The sequence below is a fragment of the Aspergillus caelatus genome, assembly GCF_009193585.1.
Source record: "Aspergillus caelatus strain CBS 763.97 unplaced genomic scaffold BDV27scaffold_144, whole genome shotgun sequence".
In the NCBI taxonomy this organism is placed as follows: Eukaryota; Fungi; Ascomycota; class Eurotiomycetes; order Eurotiales; family Aspergillaceae; genus Aspergillus; species Aspergillus caelatus.
Genome location: NW_022475407.1, coordinates 1 through 18687, shown reverse-complemented (window position 1 = coordinate 18687; position 18687 = coordinate 1). Strand labels below are relative to the sequence as shown.

Below are 18687 nucleotides of genomic sequence, written 5' to 3'. Positions count from 1 at the left end.
CTATGTGACGGACATGTCTCATGATGGCTGGCGACTCTTTCTTCCGTCTTTAATCGATAAGTATAATTATGAGAAAACGACAATCGATAAGGAAGGCTTGACTGTTTGGCATCGACCGCAGCCTGCATCCGCATGTAGCCGATGAGGGACCTCTGGTAATACTGCGAATCAACTTCTAAATGAGTTTCATCCAACCGAAATCGTGCAGGACCACATCATCTCCTCTGCTATCCTCAGTGCCCTGGCAACCATCACGGTCAGTATTGGTGGGGTGACCCAGCAAGCCAGCTGGACTTGGTAACCAGACGGAGGTGTCGGCATCTACCATGGTAGTGTTCCTTTCGGATGTAGCCTGGGAGACGTTGCCGCCACCTTATCACGCTCTAAAAAGCAGATAGCCCAAGTCAGCAGGAGTTCCATATTCACCAATTGCGCCAAGGGATTGACCTGTTGTCGGACGCATTCCGCCTTGCACGCTGATAATGCCAGACCTACTCCTGAATACCCCAACGACGATCCATTATATCCAGTGGATACGTCTATTGCCTTGGGACCCACCACTATCAAGACTGTTTACCCAAGCCCCAGTATGACAAAGTCCTAAGTCCTGATATCTTTACAAAATGCTGACGTTTCTCTCAGCAGTTACTAGCACGACTGTGAGCTATTTCAATATGCCTGTCGGCGCCGGCCAGACGAGACCCTCCTCCTTCTACCTGACGCCCAGCTATTCCCCCGAGCCCCTCACATTGGAGGCGGGCGGTACTTCCACCACACTTTTCCTACCTCCAGTCGCTTACCAGTCGGTTATACCCGGTGGTGGGGTTACGCAGACACCCACGTCTTTTGGAACAATCGAATACTATACCAACTGTGAGACGTATACCTATTCTGAGGCACAATTCCCGTCTCTCTCCGATCTCGCGACTTCTACAGTCACAACCATGGCACTCCCTGCCTAGACCTCAAAGGCCACCTCCACAACCTCAACGACTGTTGTTCCACCATGGGTCCAGGCTGGGGGCTTCTATTGGTCTCCAGTATCTCAGCCTACCTCGAAGCCGAGCGATATACCCGTGCCCCCATTGCCTTCGTTTCCTCCGATCCCTACCGCACCATAGTTCAAACTCTTCGATCTATTCTCGATCGACCAACCAGTTCATTCTAACGACCACGTTTATTAGCAATGCCCCGTCCTCAACCTGTATTGATACCAATAACCCCGGATGCGGACATCGCTGTACCTCGAACTGCGGCAGCAGTTCCAGCGATGAGTGCACCGCGCAGACAGCCACCAACTACTGGGTCAATTGCTCTGGGACTAGCTGCTTCACCACTACAACGGGCAAGTATTGCCTAACAGGTGTCAAGGTTGATCCCAACGACGAGCAGGGGACCAATGGATATCCCCCTCAATCGATCCCTAACATCACCACCAATATCCCGGAGATCGCCATTGTCGGGGCGAACCGTATTCGGTAAAAGGAGGAACCATCAATGTCGGTGGCACGACTATCCGGGTGCCGAACGTGGGTAGCAACTGGCAGGTCAGCACGACAATAGATAATGTGCCCATGGTCATCATCCCAAGCTATTCAGGTATGGTGGCCGTGCCAGTGTTCCCAATGGCCAAGCCAACTTCCCACTTAGGCTCCTGCTCCGCTACCAGCTTGACGACCACATCTACCACCACTACTACTACCAGCTCAGCAAAACCAGCGCCTACCTCCGCAGATTGTTGTGATCTAATGAAGAAACAAGGTGTATGCTGGAATAAATGTGATCCTATCACTGGCAAGGCAGTGGGCGGTGGATGGAAAAAAAGGTGATCCATGGCGTTGGCTTGAATATGAAGGGGCAGGTGCCTTTTGCAACTATCAGACAGACTGCCCAACCACATTCCAGTGTCAACAAAGTAGTTGGGGGCGCAAGGTGGATGTACAGCACCAGAGCCAGACTATGGTGGTTGCTCTATAATGGATGGTATACAGGGAGTATGTTGGAGCAAATGTAATCCAAAAACCTCGAAGCCTATTAAGGAAGAATGGGAAGCGGGCGATCTATGGTGCTGGCTTAAGAATGACCAGACAGGGGCCTTCTGTAATAATAACGGAGACTGTTCAGCAGATCTAGAGTGTCAGCCAAGTAGCTGGGCCAAGGGAGGATGTTCGGCAAGCACGCCAATTGCCGCTCAGCTACTTTCGCTTCATGCTAACGGGACATCTGCTGGACCTCTTGGCCTCCACCCTGACTCATACTAAGCCGACATTGACACCACTATAATAGAAATAAACTAGACCTTTTACAGAATATAATGGAACTTTCAAACTTACTAGTTCGCAATATCGATCACGGATAGGATCTGGGCAGGCACGAGGAATTCAACTACTATAGCTGCATGTAGACGGTGATATCGACTGGTCTTCCATCAATCTCCTTACTTTACCCCCATATAGGTCACTAATGGATAACCGCTCAGCAATCAGTAGCCTCCCTCCATTTATTTTTTATGCTCCTTTAAAATGCGAATCGAGATTGGCCGACTTTTCCGAATCATCATCGTTCCCGGTCGCTACATCAGGACCATAGCTATAACCCCGCTAAGACTTACTTTAGCTTGAAAATAAGCTATAAATTACTCAACACTTGTCTTTATTTCGACGAGCTCATGGCAATACTTATTCTCATATTAATATAAAATACACAAGGCAATACTGTTGCGATTATGTCCACCACATATCCTTCGGTAAAGTTGAATCCAGGATACCTGCTTGAAGTCACCGTCATTTTCTCGTGGAGCAGCGCAGCGCCAACGAGACCCGCCCCCAAAGCAAGTGTGACCATCCGTTAGCAAGATATCTATGATAATCCTATTCTATGATAATCTTATTTTATTAGATCTCTTGGAAAACAGATAGTTCCCGCTCGAGACCTTTGTCTTCGGGAAGCCCTGGAGGCTGCTATAGTTATGGTCGAATGGAGATGAATGTACATCATCACACTGAGTATATGGAGGTATTTTGAGACGTATATAACTATTGAAGAAGATCTTAACTTTTAAGAAACACAAAGCTGTGCAGGGTGGTTTGGGGATGCAGGTTTGATATTAAAGCTCTTGAGTCGCTCAACCTGGTATTATTTTCATTACCTCTTTTGTGAAGGCCGTATTGACGGCTGACTCGGCTCTTTCGGCTATAAAATTAGGATCTTGAAAGTTAGTGATATTCTGTGCCTTATCAAGTAGCTGTACATTGCCAATAGGTGGTATAATTAATGCTCATCTTGCATTGATTCCCCGTATTCCTTGGAAACATCCTAGAAGTAGTCTTTGGCTGTGCTGGGCTTCATGTCATAGGCACGCCTCCAAGGCCATTCATGACGAACAGGATTTGCTAATTTTACCGCTATGACGAGATTAATCTTAAACATTCATACTTTCCTTGTTCTCAGCGCCACTCATGGGAGACTTGGCTCCACGAACTGGCGTAATAAGAGGTTTGTCATTAGGATTGTATTAAAGACATCATTTACCTGCGTATCCATCACAAAGACAGAAGAAAAGAAAAGAAGAAATATATAAGAAATCAAAAAAAAAAAGAACAAAAGGATGTAAAAGAGAGAAAAGGAAAAGAAAAAAAAAAAAGAGAGACAACCGGCTTGTCTCAACCTTATCTATGTTGAATAATATAGAGGCCATCTCAATGAAGCAGAAATTCCGCACCTTTCATGTTGCAACTAAACGATGTAGAATACTCAGTGGCCCCAGATTTTCCTTGAAGAAGGGCCCGAAGATTATTCAAGTAGAATTAGTTGTCATATAGTCTCAGAATCTGCGGGAATGCATTATACGCGATTTCATCATATAAAACCGCCCGTCACTATACCTAAGAGAAGGGACCACATCCTTGATGTCTAAGCAATCTGGGGAGTGGTATGCTGGTGGCAAGTATAGTAACCTTACGCCTTCAATGGTCACCCAGTCTCCTACTAAGGATATATGGTGCTTGGGCTCATTTGGTATTGGGTATCGTTCACTGCCAAAGGGCTGAACTCCAAATAAACCGCTCTCAGTATATAGGTACGAGGTTCGGGTGGAGAACCTGAGGCTAGAAAAGTCCCAATTGGGTACAGAACCTTGTCCAGCACTTCTGCTTTGACATCCCACAGTCCGATGGTTTCATTGGCGGAGCATTAGGCGGCTATCTGGAGCGACATAATGAATTTGAGGCTCGTGAGACTTTCGTGGTATACGTTTCACCACCTGGATCTGGTCGCATTGCGAGCAATCGAGACTGTTCTTTGGATGTTGATATGTTGCATTGAATAGCCAGTCTCTCTTAGGCGGCGAGAACTGTTCTTCCATATACTGATTACTATCTAGAGTTTTCATAATAGTGGCATGAATTTCAGGCCCTTTAATCATATGATTGCAGCGCATCTGAGACACAGCACTCAACAGTACTTGAGGGGGGGTGTTGAGTGAGCCGGTATGCTGAAAGAATCCATCAGGCAGTGTCTTGCCATAATCATCCTGTATCACACCACCTGAGGAGCCAGATGGCATGCTAACCACCACATCCCCAAGGCGAATATCAACACTGCTGCTGGGTACGCCCCCACCAATCCCCACCATCAAGCCAACTTTTACGGACGGAAATGTTGACAGCATTTGGGAGAGAACCGTGGCTGCAGATGTTGTTCCATATACTCCAGAGGGTAGACAGACAAGAACAATGTTATGGCCGCTCATTTCCCCAAGAGAATAGGAGTTCTGATCCGCTTGTGGTTGGGGAAGGGATTCATGGGTCTCCTGAAGCATCGCCTTGGCAGCCGCCATCTCCAGCGGTAACGCGCAAATCCAGGCAATGGTATAGTCATCGTAGGCTAGTTTTGTTTTTTTTTTATTTTATGACCACGGTTTCAGGTAGAATCTAGAATTCCGTGTAGCAAGATAATCATAGAAAGTTTCTCTTTCGATTAAGTCAAACACAGAACTTGAGCGTTGTTGGGATTTGAGGTGGGGTACGGAGTTCACACCGCTAGGATCAGCACAAGGCTGAGGTGAGGCCTTGCTAGCCACAGGGTATAAGCAACGAATCATATTCTTTATACTGGTTCTAGCCTCGCACCCCAGTATTTAATTCCGATTTGTATTTTATGAAAGCTTTCCTACCTATTAGTTGCCCGAATTCTTTTTTCCTTCATCTCTCTAGTGGTTCATCCTTACTAGGTATGTACCTGCTCGACTTGTTTGAATTACTCAAACTACTTTTATTTTCTAGTGTTAGTTCCTCTTTAGATTATTCGAACTACATCCATTTACTCGAACTATATATATAGGGGTTCGGAGTTCTAGCTCTATTGAGAATGTAGTCTATCGTTCACATATCCTTAAGGTGCTCAAACTTAGAATATGAATACGTAGGTCATCTGTGCCATAGAATTCACTCAAGTCCCCGACGATATTAATTCACATATAAAATAAATACGAGATAATGAGAACGGCTGCTACGATGTCGGCTTGCCCTTCAGATAGCACAGCCATGTGGATGTTTATAACACTCCATCAAACCCCAGTGGAAGTCACTTATATGTTTTTTTTTTAAAAAAAAAAAGGCTGCTTCACAACCATGGCCTATAAAGTTTTGCTTGAAGTTTTAATCCTGACTCAGAACTACAGTTATCCGTGATCACCAGAGAAACACTATTAGGGTGCGTGTAGTCATGTGAATGGAAATGAGTGCCTGGGGACTCTAATTGTGGCTGCCTGAATTAAATCCTATAGGTATCGAATCCCGAGGAGAAAGCTTGTTTGGTCCAGTGACGCGTTCCTGATAATTTCCGCCGGATCCACAACCAAGCGAACAAAATTGGAAACCCGGATGCGCAGGATAAATAATAGCTTGTTGTCACTTGTGCTGGTTTTCCACCGAAGGTTCCCCTATCTGGTTCACAATGGCTTCCCACACTCCACGCGAAACCGACCGGTTACTCGGAAATGATGACGATTCTGGTGCTCCACTACAGAAATACCGTCGCCACAGGCTTATCAACCATCTTACCTCGGACATTAATCCTAACCATGGGGACCTGATTCTTTTGTTTTGCTACGTGATCACTGGGCTACTCGACAGCTCCGCCGTCTTTGTCTGGGGCTCTTTCGTGAGCATGCAGACCGGCAACACCGTCTATCTAGGCCTCGGACTCATGGGAGTCGATGAGAGCAGTCGCTGGCTCAGGGCATTAACCTCGATCGCCAGCTTTTGCGTAGGGTCCTTCTGCTTTGCCTCTTTTCACCGACGGTTCTCTCCTCGCAGACGCTGGGTGTTGTGCCTTTCATTTACCATCCAGATGCTCTGTGTAGCGACGGCTGCTACGATTGTGACCACCCACCAAACTTCTAGGGACTCCCCTCTAACCTGGAAGGTGATTGTTCCATTAATGCTGGTCGCCTTTCAGAGCAGTGGTCAGGCAGTGACGAGCCGTGCCCTGCAGTTCAATGGTCTGACTAGCGTGGTGTTGACAAGTGTTTACTGCGACTTATTCTCCAGTCCGGAGCTTCCACCTATGTCGATGTTACATGGAGTGGAAAATAGGCGACGTGGCGGGGCAGTGGTGTGTCTCCTGTTTGGGACGATGCTGGGGGGGTTGTGGGCCAAGAGCAGGGTTGGACTAATGGGGGCGTTTTGGACGGCAGTTTTGTGCAAGGCCTTTATTGTTGTTGCCTGGTTGGTTTGGCGGGGGCAGCCGACGGAGAACCTGGAGGATGACGAGTTGGACCAATGACAAATTAATTATTAGTTAGCAATATCTAATGCTAAGGGGCTATCCTATCACATCTGATGCCCCTGACGGTATTCCCACTCAGCCCTACTGTAGGGCTGACACGCCCCCCCCCCTTTCTTGGCTCCACTTATCCTGCGCAAATTATTATGAAAGCTCTAGCGTTGCCTTGGCTTATAATCTTGGCGTAAGGAGGAATACAGAAAAAAAAATGAAATTGTTCAATCACCGTCAGAATGAAGCAGATCGGTTTTCTTCGAACGCTGACGGTGAAGCTGTTATGTGCAGTTTTTTCTTTTGGACTGCTTGGGATGGCTCGAGGTAGGCTACCTAGCTTTCTCTAAAAGAGTACCGTTTAACAATACCCAGGGCTGGATGAGGGCCTCATCTCGACCACAGTGGCTCAGCCGTCCTTTATCCATGAGTTTCACCTTCAGGATGCCGACCTTAGTGCATCGGAGAAAGCCAACCGGCTCTCCAACATAACCTCTATGGTCCATATCGGAAGTATCCCTGGCGCAATATTTGCTTTCATTATGTGTGAACACGTCGGAATGCTCTGGACAATGCGGCAGCTGTGTGTTATGTGGGCAGCTGGAGTAATTATTGTTATCACAGCTGCGGGGAGTATTGGTCAGGTCTACGCTGGTCGTTTCATCATGGGTTTAGGGATTGGACAAGCCGGGGTCGTCGTGCCAATCTATCTCTCCGAGGTAGCTACGCCGTCGCTGCGCGGACTCATGGTCTGCACATTTGCTACATCTGAGTATATGGGAATCATGTTAGGGGTTAGCATTCTCTCATCGCCCACGATGGAGATGACCACGGTGACTAACAGGGACCAATCTAGTATTTCTCAAGCTGGGGAACGACCATGCACATCTCCAACAACAGCTCAAAGCAATGGATCATCCCACAGTCTATTCAGATTATGGTTTCCGGCATTCTTCTGCTTTCATCGTTTTCCTGTGAGGAGAGTCCCCGATATCTATGTAAAGCCGGACGCTTTGCCGAAGGTACCCGGGCCCTGAGTCGGTTGTGGAATTTGCCTATACACGACCCACGCATTCAGAAGGAATTCGAAGGTATTCTTAATCAATTAGGAGACACACCATCGGGGACGAGCATCCAGCGCCTGGGAAGGGCTCTAAAGCAACTTATCACAGACAAATCCAACCTATCAAGATTGACATTTTTGGCGATCACTCAGCTCCTGAGCCAGTGGTCAGGTGCCACTTCCGTTACTAGTGAGTGTTGAGCCCCGACAGACAGGGATAAACGATAATAAACAATGATGCAGCTTATTCCCCGAAGCTCTTCTCGCTTCTCGGTGAGACGGGCCAGTCCCAGAAGCTATTGTGCACCGCCATCTTAGGCGCCGTCAAATTTGTCGCATCGCTTATCTGCACAGTATTTCTGATTGATTATACCGGACGAAAACGCCCTTTGATTACAGGAATCATCACCCAATTTGTCGCTATGCTTTATATTGCCATATATCTCACCGTGGCGTTGCCGTCCACCCATCCCATCCGCTCAAATACAGAGCACAATGCTGCCATTGTTGCCATCGTCTGTCTCTACCTCACGGGTGTGGGCTGGGCCCTGGGATGGAACTCGATCCAGTATCTCATAAACGCGGAGATTTTCCCCCTATCCGTGAGAACAGTAGGGTCCAGTGTACTCATGTGCTTCCATTTCGCCAATCGATTTGGTCTGTCTAAGGTACAGCTCTTTAGCGCGCCGGCACCGCATCTAGATGGCTAACATAACCTTAGGCTGTTCCGTCCATGTTACTAGAGAATGGACTCCGGCCGGAGGGGACATTCTGGCTCTTTGCGGTGGTTACAATATTAGGCTTATTATGGGTTTGGTTGCGGCTCCCTGAGACTGCTAGGCGGAATCTTGAGGAGGCGAACATATTGATCTCCTGAATTGCATGCTATGGCGCCTGCATTACTCCCTATATACTATGAATGATATGATAAACACCAAGGTATAGCATGATTATTTGGGAGAGAAGATAAACTAGATTCCATAATGCTCAAGAAACCTACTAGGAGCATGGGAGTCGTAGTTCACGAGATTCCAAACGACAACAGTACAAAGTGAAATAAGTGACCAAAAGAAGGTATTCAAGAAAACCGAAAGTCATAGTCTCCCACAATTTGACCAACTGCTTGTGCCCACCAACCCAAATCACACTTTAAAAGAGGCACAAGCAGGTCTAAAGCCATGCTCAAGGACTGTAAGTATCACTCAGTAATGACAGAGCCTCTTTTTCATAACCCCAAGGCTTCACACAGACATGTCAGTCCTGCATTTCTTAGTCACCATGCTTCTAGCAGTCCTTTTCCTTCTCTTGCTCCTTCTCATGCTCCTCCTTCTTGGGCCACTGGGGCCACTGGGGCCATCCTGGCTTCTTTTCATGCTCCTTCTCCTCTTTTTCCTTGTGCTCCTTCTCCTTCTCCCACTCTTCCTTCTTCTGTCTTTCTATCTCTTCCTTTTCCCATTGCTTGTGCTGCTTTTCTTCCTTCTCATGCTTCGCCCTTTCTCTCTCTCTCTGTTCCTGTTGTCTGTGTCTCTCCTCCGCCTCTTCCTTCTCGTGCTTTTGTCGTTCCCTTTCTGCTTTCTCCTTCTCATGCTTCTCCCTCTCATGCCTCTCTCGTTCCTGCTTTTCCTTCTCTGCCTTCTCTTTCTCCCACTTTTCCTTCTCATGTCTCTCTCTTTCCTTCTCTTCCTTTTCATGCTTTTCTTTCTCCCACTTCTGCTTCTCCTCCTTCCCATGCTTTTCTTCTTCCCATTTCTCCTTCTCTTCCTTCTCGTGCTTTTCCCTTTCCCTTTCTTCCGCCTCCTTTTCCCACTTCTCCTTCTCGTGCTCCTCCTTCTCATGCCCCTCCTTTTCATGTTCCTCCTTCTCATGTCCCTCCTTTTCATGCCCCTCTTTCTCATGCTCATCCTTCTCCCACCATCCACCATCTCCTCGTCTCCACTTCCCTTCCTTCTTCTCTTCCTCCTCCTCATATTTAGGCAAGTGCTTCTCGTCTGGATAAAGAAGTTTTTCGATATCCTTCACCTTCCAGCCATCAACACCCTCAAATGCCTTGTGCAGTTTCTCCCGCTCCTCCTTGGGGAAGCGGTCATGGAACTCCTTGATCTGCTTGGGGCTGAGGGGCCAGAAGGCTGTGACCTTCTTCTCACCGTCGAATTCCCGCAACACGCCATCGTGTCCAAGATGGACCTTGCCCTTATGGTCGGGGGGGAGGTGGCAAACCTCGTACTCGGGTTCCTTGCCTCCGAGGTCCTGTGTTGGGGTTAGATAGATGTAGAGTATAGAGTTGAGGGGAGGTGTAGTGGCTTACGGTGGGAGCCGCAATAGCACCGCCAAGGAGAAGGAGGATCAGAGAGGCGGGGAGCTTCATCTTGGGGATGATTTTGAAAGACTGATCAGAGGATGCTTTTGGGAGGTAATTGGAGAGGATGAGAATGAGGATGACGATCTTGGTGTTGGATGTAGTCTCGGTTTGAGCGAGGAAGAAGAGGGTTATTTATCTTCGAGGTCGAATGTATGTGTTCTGACCTTGTCAGGGACTTGCTGGACAGTACAAACGAGTTCCGGTGTGTCGATTACGCGTTCGAAAGTAGCTATTTTTGTCATGGAGGCATCTTGTGATTCGTAGTGTAGAGGTTCCCCTGTATACCTTGTTGGGTAGCTTTCAGTTCGAACGCGTTGAACAGGATGGGTGCATGTTGTTGGCCCAGATCGGGATCTTACGCAATGCAGCTTGTGTTGGCCACCCTTCGGAGAATATACTCACTTACGGAGCTATGTTCTTTCTCTTTCTCTATTATCTGACAGGGACACTTTTGGTAACTTCTCCTATTATAGATATTACATGGTGCAGATATACCATCTAGTATCTACCAAGTAACGAACCAGAACCCAAAGGTCGCCCGGCCACAAAACAGAAGTTCCCAACCTGAAAGATTCCAATTGGAGAAGCTTACCACTCATCTTCGAGGGATAGTCGAGAAATATTTACGTAACTCAATCTAGACAATCCCTTCAAGAATAGCGGCCTGAGCCCCTATCCGGAACCACGACGCTCGTACAAACTAGGAAGTAGGGCATGGCTTCGGCACGGAAGAGAAACAACCCTATTGGTGAGGCCAGGTACTAGTGTTCCTTGCCCATGTAACGCGGACTCTCGGGCTTGGCTTTGGACTGGTTCATGAACGCCGTGAGATTCTGATATTCCACGAACACGATGACGCAGTCCTGTCAGGCTGGGTGAATCTTAAAGTGGTTTCATGGATTGGGAATATGTTCTTACTTGACTGATCCTGTGGTGGTGATTGGTCTGGATTGTTCGGGGATATGTCCGACACTCCAAGGAATTGGGTGTAGATCTCGCAGGGGGCTCTTTCCTGGTCCAGTGCTTTTCATTTGGAAATACATTATGCCGATAAGGGAGATGTGCATGTACATGCACACAAAGTGTACTATTCGTAACCAGGTTCATGATCTCGGTTGTCGGAGATCCCGCGCACAATCAATTTGATCCGCTGTCGCCTCGTCTATCACGTATTTCTGACCAATCTTCGCAAGGAGTTCCTCCAAACTCGTCTGATCCTCCTCTATCCATGGCAAGGCCCCTTCATCCACGCACTTCATCTGGCGCCCAGTGCCATAATGATAAAATAATCGTCGCAAATACCAATCTGAATCAAAAGTCAGGTAGCTGTCTTCGTGCATACCGATGATGATTTCGGTCTCGCGCTCGAATGGCGTGCTGTCATCCCTGTCCCACCAATACTCAGAATGTCCGTATCGGAAATGCCGGAGTTGCCGCAGTTCTTGAAAGGATTTGAAATAATGGTGCCAGCGTTTGGCGTAGGTCGTGTAGTTTCTGCCCACCACTCCGGGATGGGTGGTGTAACTATCCGGATCCAGATAGGTTCTTTCTTTGTCGCGGGTTGCTACTACCCAGAGGATGGCGCAGTCGTCGAGGTAGAGTTCTGTAAGAGTGCTGCGGTGGCTGAGGATCCAGTCTAGCTGGGAGTCGTGGACGAACGTATAGTTTCCAAGTGCAAGAGTCCTCAGTCGGGGGAAGTGTACACCACGGAGATCGAGTTTTGGGTAGTAGCCAAAGTAATGGCTAGAGTAAATGGTGAGGTGTTCTAAATTCTGGAGAGCAGGCCTCAGCCAGAGGGACGGTAGTGCGGAAAAGAAAGTGTGGATTTCGTCGTGCTATTGGTAGCAGGTTAGCTTGTAAGTAATTGGCGTTGAGAAACAAATACAAACATATAAGTCATTCTCTGAGTTTCCTGAATTGTATGGATTGGTGATATTCAGACGGAGCGAACGTAAATTCCGTAAAGCCTTCTCAGTTTTCTGCATCTCATCTGGGCTGCTCCCGTACACATTGTGCAAGTCTCGAATGGCGAGTTCTCGTGGCAGCTGAGGAAGCGCTGTAATCGCCGACAGGAACTCTTTCATCACGGCTGAGCGGAGTCCAGGTGGGTGAGGAACGTCTGGATCTTCATCCTCACCACACTCGGGGTGAAAGCGAAGGACAACGCTCTGGAGTCGTGGAAGCTCCTTAAGACGAGGAAACAGCCTCACGAATTTACGAAATTCCTTCTCCTTGGGGTCATCCCGGGTCTCATCATTGTACCTATCAAAGACATAAAGCTGGGTGCAGGCGTTAGTTTCTGTGCCTCTAAACTAAAAATTTAATAAAAATAAAAAGAGAGGGTATCTAACACCTTCAAACTTACTCAGGTCGAGATAAACTTTCGTCACTAATTGTAAACTGTCACAATCCTCATTTTCAAGATAGTCAATAAATCTATCGCAGCTCTTCTCTGTTGCGTAAATAGTAATGGATTCAAACAGGCGCTCTTTGCCGATCTCGCCGAGGGATCGACATGCCTGCCGCAGCGCTTTGAGTGACTCCGGATCTGCGCAGCGGACGATCTGGTGGAGAATCTCAGTAGGAAGTGATGTGAGGCTCTGCATTGCGAAGTATACAGAGTATGCCGTGCAGTAGACGGAAGGAATCGCAAGCCAGATCTACCTCACTTATAGCTTTCGAGGCCCACAGGGAACAAGGCACCCTGCAGTCTGCCTGGTACCTGATTTGGCACTAAGGCGTTAGTATGAATCTAGCGAGTAGCCTCCCAAGGCACCAGAAGTGCTCGTCCATAGTAAGAATGCCCGACATTGAATGTACCGTTACTTCGTTATATTCCATTGAATATATCAAAGTAGTGTCGTCATTGCAGAACATGTATCTGGCGTGTTCTGCCCTTAAAATTTGCATCAATACACGGCGAACTTGAAGCTATGCGGACTTAGTTTATCCTTTCATTTACGGAGAAATTAAGTGGGGGACAATACTGTTGCCTTATTCCCAAGGTGTCAGTTCCCCGATAAGATAACGCCGGCAAAACATCGGTCCGATCGACATTTTCAACAGCCATGGAAATGAAAAGCCGACAGCGTCCAAGCAACAGCCGCCTGCTAATGATTTAATGATTGTGAAATACCTTGTTTAATCGCATTTTTCTCCTCTATATACCCCCATTCCGTACCTCTATTAATTAACCTCCCACAAAATGGGTGTCCAAAAGAAAACCCGCAAGTTTGCCCAGGTACGCAATTCCAACCGCCTTATCAAACCACCAGAGAATCACAAAAACTAATACAAGACATTAATTCAGGTCAAACGGGCGATCAAAAAGCACGACGATCGCGCCAAGAAAGACAACAATGCCCCGAAACAAGACAAGGCCAAAGGCGACGAGGTAGTCCGGGCGATTCCCCAAGCTCCGTCCAACATGTTCTTCGCCGCCAACACGGCCCTCGGACCTCCCTACCATGTGCTGGTGGATACCAACTTTGTCTCCCACTCTATTCGCGCGAAGACGGATATGTTGAAGTCGATGATGGATCTGTGAGTCGAGGTGCTCCTGAGTGGTGAGGTGGCGATAGCTGATTGTCGACAGGTTATATGCCAAGTGTATCCCCACATTTACGGATTGTACTATTGCGGAATTGGAGAAACTGGGCGATAAGTTCCGGTTGGCGTTGAGGGTGGCTAAGGATCCGCGATGGGCGCGCGTGCGGTGTGACCATCCCGGAACTTATGCTGATGACTGTTTGGTTGATCGGGTGAGTTTTTGAGAGATCGGAAGATTTTTGAGATGGCATGGTCTAACTGGGTCGAAGATCCAAAAACACAGAATCTACATCGTGGCGACGAACGATAAGGACCTGGTTCGCCGAATTCGCAAGATTCCCGGTGTGCCGATTATGAAGGTCGCCAGAGCGAAATACGTGATTGAGAGGCTGCCTGACCACTTTGAGTGAGCGTGTGCAAGGTTATAGAAGATCTCGTGTTGACAACTACGGAATCCACATCTGATGGGGGCGGTTGGACAAGAACATTGCAGATCCGACCCCAATACTGCGATACCGGCAGATCCTTATCGGAGGAATCCCTCATCAATCCATCACCGCTGCGGACTCGCTTGGATTCTCTGCGGAGGAGCGGTTTCAGGACACAGCTACGGAGGACACTAGATTGTAACTAGCAAGGGCTGTATACGACTTCAATGATAATAACTTGATACCATTGGTATATCAAGAGTGGAGATGGTATAGATAAGCAAGAAAGATGACTCAACTGCGGCATTTTCCCTGGGATCTAGACTGGCTTTAAACATAAAATAAATACCCCATAAAGTTACATGCGGGGTCAGCCTTACCCTTCGTCCATGACCCCCATTTATATACAACCTCAATTGACAGTACAATTTGATCCAGCTCACCAAACAAGTCTTAAACCAAAAATGCCCGAGAAGGAAACAATCGTAGTCATCGGGTACGTCATCCCACCATTACATCCCCAACCATAAAAGCCAACCTCACACAGCTAACCCCAAACAAAAAGCGCCGGAGTAATCGGCCTCACAACCGCCCTACGCATCCAAGAAACTCTGAACCGCAACCAATCCATCCAGCTCATAGCCCGCGACTTCCCCAACACCACATCCCTAAACTACGCCTCCCCCTGGGCCGGCGCACACTACCGCCCCGTCCCGGGTTCAACATCACAAGCCCTCCGCGAAGAAACCCAAGCCAAACAAACCTACACCTACCTCAAAGACCTAGCAAAAAGCGACCCTTCGTCAGGCGTCGCAATTGTAGAAGGAATCGAGCACCTCGAGAACCCACCGGCCGAATATCTCGACGAAAAGAGCATCCGAGAATGTTACGGCCATCTGGACGGGTTTAGGGTCCTGGGCAAGGACGAATATCCCGAGGATGTGAAATGGGGAGCTCGATATGAGACTGTCGTGATTAATTCGCCGGTGTATTGTGCGTATCTATTAAGAAGGTTTGTGTTGGGTGGGGGAGTTACGAGGGAATATACGGTGATTGATCCCATGGAGGCGTTTTGTTTGGCTCCGAATGTGAGGACGGTGGTTAATTGTTCGGGGTTGGGGTTTGGGGATCGGAGGTCGTTTATTATTCGGGGTCTGTTTCTCCTTTCCTTTCCTCTTCTTCCCTTTTTCTTTGGCTTTGTCTTTCCGATTGGGGTTTACTTGTTGTGATGTGATGTGATGTGGTGTGATATGGTGTAGGGTGTGTTAACGATGTGTCTAGGGCAAACGTGTCTCGTCCGGAATCCTTGCAGCCAGACTGTGACGAGGCAGAATGCCGATGGCTCTTGGTCGTTTTGTATCCCGCGGCCATTGTCTGGGGGCACCATTATTGGGGGCACGAAGCAGCCGCGCGATTATGATCCCACTCCGTCGGTGGAGACGAGGGAGAAGTTACTTGCCAATGCGGCCAAGTGGTTCCCGTTTGGGCCGGGGAGTGAGGGCAAGTTTGATGTTATTCGGGATATTGTGGGCAGGAGACCGGCTAGAGAGGGTGGGATGAGAGTGGAGGCGGAGACAGTTGGGAATGGTCGGTTTGTGGTCCATGCTTATGGGGCCGGGGGGAGAGGCTTCGAGTTATCATACGGAGTGGCGGGGGATGTGGTGAAGTTGATGGTGGGTAATAAGTTGGTTGGTGAGAGGGCTTCGTTGTAGAAGTCATGGACCTCTCGCCTTGTATCACTGTCAGTTTGGGGAACGGGTTAGGGTTGATTGTAAATATGTATAGTTTGGATCAGACATTGCTCTATACATATCTAAAGATCCCAATGTCTATAGAACCGCAAGTGGACTTTCCAGTCTGACATCCAGGAAAGTGCATAAATCATAATACCTCGTTGGGCAAAAGAGAAAAAAGAAAACGCTAAGTTCATTGTATCAACGAACGTTCATTTTTACGTACAAAATCTGGCATAACAACTGGTGTCCTTCACTCCGCCACGAAATGCACGACACTCGATCTATCTCAATCTTGTGTACGCGGCTGCTGTCTTCTAGAATCTTTGGACATGAATCCGGCGTTGGCCGGAGTTCACGATCAAAGATGACACACAGAACGTCACACGTTAACCGCAGCCCTCAATCGAGGAGACCAATACAAGTGATTACTCGGTAAGATGAGGGACCAAAGATAAACAACATTGTATCTATCATCCAGGAGATCAACACTGCGGGCCCGGACAACGGCCTGGTTCACCGATTCCAGGGTGGGGGCGTTGCCCGAAAGCCCAAGAGGCGCAGTTTCTTGGGGGTATCGCACACGCTCAGCCTTCACCCTCCTGTGCAATGGTTTCGTCGTTCGAAATCGGTACCGGTGCCCCATGCAGTCTCGCCAGTCGTTCTTCTTCCTTCTGTTCCCGGATTCTCTCAGTCTCCCTGCGGAGGGCAACCAGGTTGAAGGTATCTTCGTCATCCTCCTCATCCTCACTCTCATCCTCGGCACGCCAGTTACCGCTCTCAAACAATGTTCGTCCGGTGGCTTCCTTGGCCTTGCGGGCTTGCTCTTCGGCTTGTTTCTTGTCGAGACGCTTCTTCTTCCACTCGGCGAATGTTTCAGGGGTGACTGGCGTCAGGTTACCCGTGAGCTTGTGTCGTTCGCTTTCAAGCCAGTCTTCTAGTGTCAGAGTGTTGAGCGGAGACTTGTCCATCAAGGCCTTCTCGGCCGCACGCTGCTCCTTCGTCTTCAGGACGAATCTGTTGAAGTCAATCAGTATCAATAAAAAAAAAAAACGTGAGGACATCGGCGCAACATACCCAGGGGGCAAACTGTGCTTATACTTGCAGGCGTCACCTCCATTGGGACAGACCCAGAACCAACCGTACTTCTGGTTCTCGACCGCCTCAATGAAGAACTTGCAGACCTTATCGGTCGTCGTCTTCGGGTTTCCGTGCTTGCTCAGGACGACATTGCGCAGCTTCTCTTCATCCCAGTCGTCCATGGTATCCTTCTTCTTGTTCTCCTCTTCCGTGGCCTTCACGTCTCGGGAATCGGTGTACAGATCCTTCTTGGCAGCCTTGCGCTCCACATTCGGATCGTGACTGAACTTGCACTTCTTTCCCTTCTCACAGTTTCCCTGCTTGAAGAAGATACATAGAACGGTCTTCGGGTCCACACCGAAGGGGATCTTCTGCACCTGCACAGGCTTGAACAGCTCAGCCGCTTCCTTCTTCGCCTGGTCGGCGGCCTTCTTTTCAGCCTCACGACGGGCCTTCTCGGCCTCTTTCCGCTTCAAATCGGCGGATTTGTTTGACTTCTCCTGGGTTCTTAATTGTTCGATCTGTTTCTTGGCCTGGGCACCTTTTTTCTGTAGGATGAAAGATTTTGCTGTCAGTGGCGATTTCTCTCTCGAACGACCGTCGGGGGTGTTGAAAGGGGGAGATATGCTGTCGGGAGATCACTACATACGTTTTTCATACCAAAGGTCTGTTGAAATATCATTGTTAGCGACGCTATACGATCACGCGATCGGGGGGGGGGAGGAACAAACCTTGTCCTCGACCGTGGCCTTCTTCTTCTTAGGCTCATTGTTCTGCTTCTTGGGAGGCATGATGGCGTTTTTCTTGTTCTAAGACTCTCTAACGATAGAACGCTGCAAATCCGACAAGATAAGGATAGATAGCGCGCGCCTGTCTAGCGGTGGCGGTGGTGTTGATCGAAACGAACCTCCCACAGTCGACGAGTCGAAAACCGTTGGTGGGGGATGGTAGGGCGGTGGCTTTAGAAAACAACAAAAGCCGGATGCCCGAAAGGAATAATAAAAATGAAGGGGAAGAAAGATGAAGGGGGAAAAGAACACCTCTCACAGTTACACAGATGAGAGGGAAACGATCGTGGTGGTCAGAAGGAGATCTTTCTTTTCGGTGAGTTGAAGGATGTTCTTCCTCCACATTTTCGAGGTGTGGGTTTCCCGTCTTGTGTTCTTGTGGCGGCACCGCCAACAGATCTTTTGCCCTGTGATTTATGCACTTACTAAGGTTTTCTTTTTCCCTCCATTCATTCTTTTTCTTGCATGGCCTCTACCAAATTGATTCTCATGTTCTCGAGTAATGGAAATACGGCCAAGAATGACTAATCCTTTTTGAGATAAATATTAGCAAAATAATGAGGTCATGAGACAGGTAATTCAATCTCACCGTTACTGGCGGCGAGTAGGTATAGGGAGTAGACCTTAGTATTGAACAACATTCGACATTCCCTGATATATATACTCTTGCTTAAACCTACTAGTAGGGCTACAAATACTGAACCCATGTTTGACGTACTACTAGAGTAGTTTTATAACAGGTATAGCCTTACTCCGTCATCACCGTGATATATATTTGCGCCTTCTCCCGGCCGCCTAGCAGGTCTATACCTATGACATTTCTCTCAGCCTTATCGATACCACTTACCCTTCCCTCTCTATGTATAACTAGTACAAACTACACCACTACTACTAGTAATACATACTACAA

The 18687-nt window shown here is 48.2% G+C and overlaps 8 protein-coding genes across 8 annotated transcripts; 4 read left to right on the top strand and 4 right to left on the bottom strand.

Moving 5' to 3' along the window:
• Positions 1–1976: 1976 nt before the first annotated feature.
• On the top strand, positions 1977–2261 carry BDV27DRAFT_147038 (uncharacterized protein; the record flags this gene model as incomplete). Its single annotated transcript, XM_032070679.1, has 1 exon — positions 1977–2261. One exon carries the CDS (start codon positions 1977–1979, stop codon positions 2259–2261), a length of 285 nt encoding a protein of 94 aa, XP_031925428.1.
• Positions 2262–3833: 1572 nt separating this feature from the next.
• BDV27DRAFT_131604 (purine and uridine phosphorylase) lies at positions 3834–4991 on the bottom strand. Its single transcript, XM_032067668.1, has one exon. It carries the CDS (start codon positions 4835–4837, stop codon positions 4178–4180), a length of 660 nt encoding a protein of 219 aa, XP_031925427.1. The 5' UTR covers positions 4838–4991; the 3' UTR covers positions 3834–4177.
• An 859-nt stretch (positions 4992–5850) lies between these two features.
• Positions 5851–7052, top strand: BDV27DRAFT_131602 (YoaK family protein). The gene has a single exon (XM_032067667.1). The coding sequence runs from the start codon at positions 5956–5958 to the stop codon at positions 6784–6786; it is 831 nt and encodes a 276-aa protein (XP_031925426.1). The 5' UTR covers positions 5851–5955; the 3' UTR covers positions 6787–7052.
• Positions 6904–8717, top strand: BDV27DRAFT_166289 (general substrate transporter; the record flags this gene model as incomplete). The annotated part of the gene is made up of 5 exons (XM_032074153.1): positions 6904–7104; positions 7153–7571; positions 7634–8030; positions 8084–8508; positions 8562–8717. The coding sequence occupies exons 1-5, from the start codon at positions 7020–7022 to the stop codon at positions 8715–8717; spliced, it is 1482 nt and encodes a 493-aa protein (XP_031925425.1). The 5' UTR covers positions 6904–7019.
• Positions 8718–9124: 407 nt separating this feature from the next.
• On the bottom strand, positions 9125–10205 carry BDV27DRAFT_166288 (uncharacterized protein; the record flags this gene model as incomplete). The annotated part of the gene is made up of 2 exons (XM_032074152.1): positions 9125–10087; positions 10146–10205. 2 exons carry the CDS (start codon positions 10203–10205, stop codon positions 9125–9127), a joined length of 1023 nt encoding a protein of 340 aa, XP_031925424.1.
• Positions 10206–11302: 1097 nt separating this feature from the next.
• On the bottom strand, positions 11303–12805 carry BDV27DRAFT_159822 (F-box protein; the record flags this gene model as incomplete). The annotated part of the gene is made up of 3 exons (XM_032072934.1): positions 11303–12034; positions 12089–12478; positions 12551–12805. The coding sequence occupies 3 exons, from the start codon at positions 12803–12805 to the stop codon at positions 11303–11305; spliced, it is 1377 nt and encodes a 458-aa protein (XP_031925423.1).
• A 599-nt stretch (positions 12806–13404) lies between these two features.
• On the top strand, positions 13405–15888 carry BDV27DRAFT_147032 (Fcf1-domain-containing protein; the record flags this gene model as incomplete). The annotated part of the gene is made up of 6 exons (XM_032070678.1): positions 13405–13440; positions 13510–13742; positions 13795–13960; positions 14018–14154; positions 14742–15328; positions 15458–15888. The coding sequence occupies 6 exons, from the start codon at positions 13405–13407 to the stop codon at positions 15886–15888; spliced, it is 1590 nt and encodes a 529-aa protein (XP_031925422.1).
• Positions 15889–15950: 62 nt separating this feature from the next.
• BDV27DRAFT_18788 (translation machinery-associated protein TMA46) lies at positions 15951–17942 on the bottom strand. Its single transcript, XM_032075950.1, has 4 exons — positions 17721–17942; positions 17639–17656; positions 16987–17537; positions 15951–16926 (listed from the first exon to the last, which is right to left on the bottom strand). The coding sequence occupies exons 1-4, from the start codon at positions 17778–17780 to the stop codon at positions 16497–16499; spliced, it is 1059 nt and encodes a 352-aa protein (XP_031925421.1). The 5' UTR covers positions 17781–17942; the 3' UTR covers positions 15951–16496.
• Between the last annotated feature and the right edge of the window lie 745 nt (positions 17943–18687).